The sequence below is a fragment of the Morone saxatilis genome, unplaced genomic scaffold (genome assembly GCF_004916995.1).
Source record: "Morone saxatilis isolate NCDOM2014 unplaced genomic scaffold, NCSU_SB_2.0 Contig5, whole genome shotgun sequence".
NCBI lineage: Eukaryota > Metazoa > Chordata > Actinopteri > Moronidae > Morone > Morone saxatilis.
In genome coordinates, this window is record NW_023340095.1 from 11,890,885 (window position 1) to 11,900,732 (window position 9,848).

General features: G+C 41.3%; 1 protein-coding gene across 1 annotated transcript in view; it reads right to left on the reverse strand.

Annotated features, from left to right (window-relative positions):
* The window catches only part of igf2bp2a (insulin-like growth factor 2 mRNA binding protein 2a), a gene marked incomplete at its 5' end in the record, with an annotated part of 45,041 nt that extends 35,193 nt beyond the window's left edge, over positions 1 to 9,848 (reverse strand). Inside the window, 2 exon segments of the mRNA XM_035676882.1 lie at positions 8,266 to 8,326; positions 9,551 to 9,848. Coding sequence (XP_035532775.1) covers positions 8,266 to 8,326; positions 9,551 to 9,725 — 236 coding nt within the window.

A 9,848-nucleotide genomic window follows, 5' to 3' on the forward strand; every position in this document is an offset into this window, starting at 1 on the left:
GGGGGGGGGGTTTTCCCAGCTTCTACATATGGAAAAGTATGGAAATGGCGTCTCAGAGTGGGTTTATGAATAAGAAAGGTCACGAAAGGGGCTGCGGCTGTGACATAGATGGACAGCCCACTCTGCAGTTTTCTCTGGCGCACTTGTGGAAAGAAAATGAGCACTTGAGGGTTTCAATAAAGCGATAGCTTTACACAGGCATTTTTATTGAGGCACCTTACTAGGCTATGTATTTGCTGTCATATAAAGTCAGCACTTTGACCACTGCACTGCCCATAGCGTGAGCCACCAACACACGGCTGGACTGCCGACCGGGGCTTACAGCTATAACCGGTAGGCAGTCTCCACTCTCCTGGGAAATGGGTGGAAATTACAGGGTCTCCAAACTGACAGCAGTTCATAACAAATTTAAGCTGTAATCATAGGATTGTGACAGTAATATCACAAGATATTATAATGATCACTTGTAGGCAGAATCTCAGGGTGTCTTGTGCAGTAAACCCAACTTTTTGCTATTTTGTTTTTTGCAGCTTGCGCGGCGTTCTGTACACTGGAGGACTTTGGGTTCATTTTCTGAAAGCCTCCATCGTTCGAGCTCTCCTCCTATAACTAAGCAAAACACTCAAAACTGGTTCCCATGGCAACGTAGAGAACCTAACCTGGAACAGTTGGAAGTGAACACGGCACAACCTGTAAACACACATGGACACACATATTCACAAGCACAATGGCACCGTTTTCGCTCCCACATCAAGATGCTGTAAATGTCAGAAGACTGTATCTTTGCTGCTTCACAGAGAGCTGACATAAAAAAAAACATACAAAAGAAAAATAAATTCCCACTATTTGGAAGAGGTGGTGTATACAAGGCAATCCATGTATACTATTTCACTATTAAACCCTATCTGGATGTTCCTGGAACCACATGCACTGTACACATAATTACACAGATTCATGTTGGCATATGGTACTAATACAAGGGATTTTTTTAAATAAAATTTATTTTGTGTGGGGAAAAAACAGCTTTTATTCCAAAAAGAAAATAGTGTCTGCTTGGAATTGAAAGCTTGTTTCAGCCAAATTCTCTGGCCGCTCCCTACCTGTGACTTACCAGGCAAGATTCCCCTGACTGACACTCCCCTTCACACACAGAAACTCTCACAAAGGGCTAGTGGAGAAACAGAGTCTGACAGTAGCTGCTCATGGCTGGTTAGCTCCATCTCTGCATAGCTGTGCACACTGAGCTGTCAGTCAGTCTCCCCCCGTGTCCCCTGACCCTCCATGTCACACCCTACGTAGCCACGAGGTAATGCCTCCTACCGCTGTTGCCCCCTAACTCTTCTGCTGCAGTTTTAAATATGCTGGAGGAGAGGGCTCTAGCAGAAATTGAGGATGTAGTTACCCTTTAGGCTTACTTTGGACAAGGTTACGTTACGGAAGTTCAGTAAAACACCAACATTTCAAGTTACTGCAACTGAAAACAGTTTCATTACAAACATGAGGTCAAGCAGGGCCCTGCCTTAAGCGCACTGGGTCTGCCCATTGGAGCACTGAGTCACAGTTAAAGCCCTGGTTCTTGGCAATAATAAAATGTACATTAATAGTAACATTGTTTGTTTAGTGTAATAAATTAATACCAAATAAAAGTCCTAATGTGATACAATAGCAGTAAATAACTGCTACTCGACAGATCATGAGAAAAAGGGTCCCTTGACTCAGATACAAATTGTCTGGTCATTTTGCATCTTTTTGTAGGGATTTTGCGTCTTTGTGGTCATAACTGACTCATTGTGGTCATTGCGCGTGTCTGTGGTTGTTTTTTTTATCTCTGTCATTGTTGTCTCTTTATGGTTGTTTTGTGTTTGCAGCCATTTTGCATGTCTAAGCAGTGATTTTGTGTCTGTTTGTGGTCAATTTGTGTTGCCTTGTTGTGACTTTATGCTTTGTTGCAGGCATTTGATTGGCTTTCCAACAAGAACTATGCCGTTCAGTAATCCATCCATAATACTAAGCCAACTACCTATCACCTTCTGACTCTGGTAGGTGGGCCCCAAGGGGAGGGGGGCAATAAGGTTTGAGGGGTGGCCAGTGCCACCTCCGGCTACCCCCAAGGCCCCACCTCTGGCTGTAACATTAAAAGTGAGATAAGAGACTGAGAAATGCACGAGGGGCAAAGGTCCGACAGAAGAGATTAAGAAGACCATTTGACCTGGGTGAAGCTTCAGGCCAACAGCATTCCCAGCTCAAGGCTTAGTCACAGAGCCTCTTCGTGAGCCTCGATCCCTACCACTCGACCCACTTGCATAGGATTGGCTACATGTCAGTGTTATGGCCCCTGGCTCACTCTGATTGGCTGTTGGGAGTTTCCGCCATATTCATTTCACCTGTTCAAGACCCATCAGAGCTTTAAAAGTTCCAGCAGGGGCAGTGGGGTTATATGGTGTTGAAATGGGACAAGGACGGGGTCTGCCTGTGTGAGAAATGCCACCTGCTATGCGCCTCAGCTGCCGAACCTTCCATGAAGACCACACCCTTGGGTGCCCACTGGGAGCACTGGCACACGGAGGGGTGAGAAACACTTAAGTTTACATCCAGCATGTAGCTTTCATCTGTGATTCACCACAGCTTTTCTGTTTCTCCAATGTCTGTCTCGAGCTGTGTATGAACATAAATATATATATATATATATATAACTTTAAACATGCTGCAAACACATAAGAGGGACAGACTGAGCAACAGAGGGACATATAAAATGAAGGAGAGACAGAGCAGCTGTTACATCTTCAAATTACTTGCCCCAAAAAAGAACTTGAGTACAAACTGCACTACTCATAATCAAGGTTTACAATTCATTAAATATTCACACGCAGCACATTTAAGATTTCCAGAAATTCATCAAACCCTGCTTAGCAAAACAGCATCCTCAAACATCTGCTCAAAACAACTGTTTTTGGTTGGTCTATACTGGTAGAGGATTGTTATGGTTGTCACACTTTAATTTTGTACAAACAGCAAACTAAGAGTTGTCTAATACACACCTGGCAGACAGGTGTGTGAGGAAAGGAAATCAGGCAAATGAAAAAGCTGCTGTTGAAATATATTTTGGTCTATATATGAAACAATATTTTTAATAAACTATTCTTAACTATAAATTCAATACTAATGTGTGTTGAAATTCAACTTTTCCTTTCATTTTCAACCAACAGAAGCCAATGAGAAAACATCAGTGACACATTCTCTTGCAGACAGAAGACTCAGCGGCTCAGTTCAAGGAGACTTTATGCCTCTCATCTCTAATCAATGAGGGTTTATTTTACTTCTACCACAGCCTGTCTCGCCGTTACTCTCATTATTCAATAATAAGAACTAGTGAGAGATAATGTGTAATGGTGAGGTCACAAATAATAACACAGGCAGAAGAAGAAGGCGCCCCATTCATCTCCCGCTGGATGAATGGTGGTTCTCAACTCAGACTCCTATGTGTCACTGACTAAACACAACGCTACTCCAGTCACTTTCCCTCACGTGAAACCATCCACTCCTGTTTTACTTTTCTCATCTCCAGTATATTTCGGTGGTTTCGTATTTACAGAAAAATGCAGTCCTCCCCATCCCGGCCACACCTTCCACACCTCCTCACTGCTGCTCCTGAGAGTCGTCTGGCTGATTACTTAACTCCTGGTTGTAATGAGCGTAATGCTGCAGCAACATATTAGTCATGCAACAGGTTGGAGAGGAATGTGAATGACAGCTTACCAAGAAGTAAATCTCTACAGTTGCTGCTGCTGTGATACACATGCAAGTGTGTGTTTAAAAAGAAAAAAAAAGGAGAAGAAGATTCCAACTCTCGGGAAGCTTTAACAGCGATCCCACAGCTCTGATACACACACACACAATAAATTTACAATGCTCTCACATCTTATCTAGACGCTCCCTTAAGCTATATACTCTGTTGCACTAGCAAGTCTGTTATCACTTCAGGAGTAAAATACCCTACTCCACTTTCATAAAAAAGTTAATAATTGCTATACAAATTTAGCAGCGTTGGGAGAGGGGCTGAAATATAAATGCAGTGGCTTGAACACACTCGAATTAAAAGCCTTTCGCTAATACATGACAAGTATATAGTAATTATTTCTGGAAGTGCTAATGAAGAACTATCTCATTTGGCATTATTTTTTCACACATCATAAGCAGGGGCTCAGTCAAAGCTAAATTGTTCTACAACATGAAAAATAATCTCTTCTTCACCCTTCATACGTAAAAAGCCTGAGACAGACCAACCGTAGGTTAAAAAGACACCAAAGAAATGGTCTTTAAGACAGAAAATGAGCATAGTGGAGGGACAACCTGCGCATCAACTCCCAGAACAGATCACACTGTGCGATCCCTCCTCACAGACAGGTGAGGGGAGACATGAGGTGTCAGGAGGTGGGTGCAGTGGATGTGGCTTTAGAGGGGAGCAGTGCATCACCTCCTGCTATCACTCCGGACAAAACCGGAGACTGAATTGGAGAGCTTCCCCTGCACCCAGGATCAACTGGGGAGTATTAATGGATTCAGAGTGGATCAACTGATGGCTATAGTATTTCACTGTTGTGACTCAGTGTGCACTGACAACCCAACACACACATCTGCATGTGCACCACTGTGGTGCAATGCAGATGTTTACACCCAAGTCCTGGTTTGTATGCTTTTTGTAAAGAAAAAAGGTCTTGTGATCAATGTAGTTTTTATCAAACAACATTAAGCTGCAAACTTAGATTTATACAAAGGGGCACGCAAACAGTTCAACCGGAGTTTATTGTGACACAGCCTAATGAAGTGTAACACAAGAGTTAGCACTCAATCACCAATTCATCGCCTGTTTATTTGAGCACATTTTCACTCAAGGTTAATTCAAAGGTGTAGAGAGATAATTAGCAGGAGGAAAGTCAGGGTTTCTCACTATACAGGCAAGTAAACAAACCCCTATACCTCTTTATTTCAGGAAGACAGCTTTAAATGCGTTTCTCTCACAACAACAAGCAAGAGATCATGTTAGTCGCTCTGTCCACACCTTCACCATCTATTTGATAGTGAAACAACACTGCATATCATTCATGTAGCACAAATATCAATTATCACTAAGTCACACTCTGTTTCCTCATGTGTTGCATGAGCGGAGAGTGAAGCCACATGCTTTATCTAACAAAGAAACTTAACAAGGATGAGAAAAATAGTTTTCTGATTTCTGCTATCAAAATAAGACACCATTAAGAAAATACATTAACAAATTGCAAGAAAGATATTTAGGTTTGAGCGAATAAACTTAATTCTCTTATCAAACTAATTCCCATTCTTCCAATCAAATTTAGACGATATAAATTAAAGAATTATTAATAATCATTCTACCTAAATCTATTTATTTTCTCTGATCTTTCATAAGTTTTGTTTGTATTGATTATTTCACCATCAAATGATTTAACAGTTTCTATTTTAAAACTACAATTACATAACAAGCTCAGGTGATATTAATAATTAAATAACATGTGTCAGAAAAATGTGTTGCTCACTAATTGAAAAATAGTTAATTAATTTAAAATGACAGTTGTCTCAGCACTGAAATCCAGGATAAATTAATATCAAGTAATCTACATTATTATAACACTGATCAAATCTATCATTTTAATAAAAATTACCTTAATAATTACTAAAACTCTATTTGAATTTATGGCAGATACAGTACATCTAATTATTCTGTATTTTCCATGACAATAAACTTTAAAAGCTTTTACAGATAAAATCAAAAATCTAGTTTACTTCTGCTGAAATTACTTATATCTAAATAATATGAAAGTTGACACTTTTGAGCAAATTTGAAATATCAAAATATAAAATGACAGTAAGTGAAATAACATTTAAATCACAAAAAGCACAGCAAAACTACAACAACTCATGGCTTTGTCTTTTCTAGGTTATTCAAAATTGCATTTAAAAAGGCCCACTCTTTAAGAGAATAAACTCATTAGCAAACAACGTGTTATTACAAAGACAACATAATAAACAACCATAATTTCAGTGCTCAAAAATAGATATAATTTAATTGTTAATCTCACCGTGGCTATTTGCACAATGAAGACATTAGACAACAAAACACAACTGAAATATATAAACAAACAGAACACACAGCAAACAGCAGCTGAAACTACAGCAGCCTCACAAAACCAAGAAATGCCAGCAGGCCTTCAGATGAGCTCACACAAAGCTTCCTACATGACACAAACTGGTGATTGGTTCACTCCTCAAGCCTCTTTAACTCACTATAGGAATATATATTTAAAAATCAAATCCATAACAAAAGTTACAATTATTATTAGTATTATCTGAATACAGGATTTAGAAATAAAATAACACCATTCTAATCCTTTATTATTAAATATAGATGTTATTTCTCAATATAAATGAGACTAATGGAATAGATTAAAATTATATATTAAAAAGATTGAAAATGACCACAAATACATTCTACACTTCTGGACACAAATACGCATTTTTAAGCTTTAGCTTTTAAAAATAATTCATGTAAACGTTTCAGCAATAAAAGACAGAAACTCTAGACAAACAACTGCTTGATGTTTTAACATTAAATTAAATTAGCACCGTGGGTAAAGCCTAAATCACTTAAAAAACGGTGTGAACAAACAACCCAGCTCCACACACACGTGATTTTGCCCAGTTCCCACTGATTCCCTGCGTGTTTTCAAAATGAACACCTGTACGTGTCCTTTACGCTGCACTCACGTCGACCTCCCCTCATAAGCGAAGGTTTTTTAGCTTTAAAGGGCCTGTTCAGAACATGCACACACGTCCAGCAGCTCTGCACGCAGCCGATTGGACACATACAGGCACATGTATGGAAATCCAGCTCCCCATCTGATTCCGCCTATAGCCGTGCAGTGTGCAGGGCCATCATGGCAGCCATTATGAGGCTCTCCAACATTGCAATGGCCTACGTGCACATTAACTGTGGGGAGTGGCGCAGGGCTTTTTCTACACCATGTTGCGCCTTTGCAGCTCACATAAACGCTTTCAAATCGAGCCAAAAAGCGAGGGGATAACACAGCAGCTCGATCATTAGACATTTTCTAACATACATATTCTCTCTAGAGTGTGGCTCAGCAAAAAAAAAAGGAAAAAAAAGCGAGGCTGTAATGCAGGAAAGTGTAGTCTGCACTGAAGGGGGAGGACTATGCTGGAAGCGCATAAAGTATGGGTCACGTGTTCCTCCACAAGGGGCTTGAATATTTACCTTTCTGTCACGCAAGGTAGTGTTTCCCTATAGCTAAAGGCATTGTGGTAATAAAAAAGAGAACAAGGTGTGGATCTATACGTGTTGGGAGTGTATGTGCTGCAAAACCAGACGGATGACTTTATTTCGCATTACGCACATAAAACTGCCTGTTCAATTGTTATTTCCACGCAATTAAAAGCTCGTATACATATTGGGTTTCCTGCGTGTGCAGTTTGATACAGAAGCACATAATACAACTGTGATCTCGTGGTTTTGGAGTTCAGGGTTGACCTATAGATCAGCTCGCAAACCTTCGACCCACGCTTTCTTCGCACACACACACACACACACATACTCCTATACAATTTGTGTTTCTGGCATACATACACACACACACACATATAGTAAACCAGAGGAGAGGCTCAGCTGATTGGTATGCAACGTACCGTGCATTGCAGTGTTACAGCCAATAATGAAACCTAACTTTATCGCTTTCATATAGGGGAGGGAAAAAACAACAACAATCCCAGCATGCGCAGCAGCCCGTGTTAAAGTTCCACTACAGTCTATATGAGAGATTCAATTAGGATGCAATTATTACGTGTATGCACTGTGTGTGTGTGTGTGTCCACGTTGAGCAGCGGGACAGGCCCTTTGCTGCAGATCACGCGATATGGCTGCAGCCACCGTGTGTTTCTGCGGGTGTTTGGAGACTAAACTGTTTCTTTGTCGCTCTCTTTCTTTTGTTTAATCGCCATGCAATTACGTTTCCATCGCCAGGAAATAAAACAGCAGCAGCCTTTTGCTTCAAATCACACACAGAAGCAGAGAAAAGAGAGGAAATCTGCGTGCTATATTTCACAGCGGAAGCCTACAGGTCACAGTCTGCCATGGGGCACAGTATAGGCGTGGGACACAATGTGTGTGTTAGTGTGTGTGTGAGCGAGAGAGAGAGAGAGTGTGTGTGTGTGTGTGTCAGATTGTAGGCCTACCTTAGTTTTTTGGGAACAGAGTAGTCTACCTCTATCACCTTTCCGTGTAATTCAACTTTACCTGTAGGGACGAAAGTTGATAGTGTAACATTAGCTGCGTGTCATGAAAGTAACAATGCAAGCTGGTAGGCCTTTACAGCAACACTTTGAATCACTTCTCCAAGTAGGTGCGTCCCCATTCAAACAGCCAACCCCTCACCAAAAAGTACTCCACCGCCGGGCGCACGGCGGCGGATAAAACCGAGCATGTTTACATTAAAAACAACCCCACTGGGGACATTTCGAGGGGGTCACAAATGAGGGGAAATCGGCGCCAAAAATAAAGCATGATAAAGCTTTTATACTATGAGGGAAATGGGCAGCCATGCTTTCCACTCCCACAACCCTCACAGTGCAATGAGGGGTGTTTTTTTTTTCTTTTTTTTTTTTCCTCTTCTCTCCTTGCTCTCAGTAAAGAATGCAACATCAAAAGAAGAGATGGTTTTGAAAAGGAGAATGGCTTGTACTCTTTCTATTCTAGGTAGGTGTTTCTTAATTCCCCCCGTGTTGACCCAGCCGAGGGGGTTGAATTTGAAGCGCTCCTCGGCGGAGCTTGAACACGGGTTTTCGTTACTATTATAGAGTGGCCTGGCGCAGCACGGAATTAGCGTCTCACCTCGTCCCCCCTCAGCTACCTGTTTATTAGCTCTTTCCTCCGGACCCCCATGACCCACCTCCAAGACACCTCGTAAAAACATACCCAGACATCAGAGGAACATGGATCTGACACGTTTTCCGCGCTCGCGTCGCTCTGCTCTCTTCAATAAAATCAAGATAAAAAATAAGTGAAAAATAATTATGCCTACCCGAACCATCAGACCATCCCATACATTCCAGTGGGTGATTGCAAAGTAGCGCCCCACACTATCGGAATCTCCAAAATATAGGTTATTGTGCGCGTTAATAGCGTTACGACTGCTCGTGTTTTCTTTAGGCGAACGGGCACTAAAGCCCCGAGTGTGTCCTGGGATCGATCATTTATCCAATTTTTGTTGGAGCGTGCATTGCTGAGCGTTCATCTAAACTCTGATGGCACACGGATGTGATCGCTACAACAACAAAAAAACACTGTCCCGAGCAGCAGAAAAACAACAAAAAGAAGACTAATAATAACACAAGCAATGATTCATATTTCACATTTACGGACACGCTGAGCTATTGTGTTTTTAACCTGATCTTGCAGTTTGACCCGCTGTGAATTTTTCCTGTCACCAGCAGCAGCATCACTTATCAAATCCACACTTACCAGAAAGAGTCTCTATAGCCTTTATGGCCGAGTTCTGGTCGGGGAAGTCCACAAAAGCATAGCCGGATTTCAGTAGGACCTGGTCGGCCACTGGCAGCTTCCTCTCCCCAAAGAGCTGCTTCAAGTCCTCGACAGTGACCGAAGGACTTAAATTCCCAACATATAGTTTGTTCATGGTCTGAAAGGGGAAAAAATCTCGAAGGGGGTATCAGATCTTAAAGAGTGAGCGAGAGAGAGATAGTGGCGATATTCAAAAGAAGTAGAAAAAAAAATAAAAAATAAAATGAAATAGAAAAAT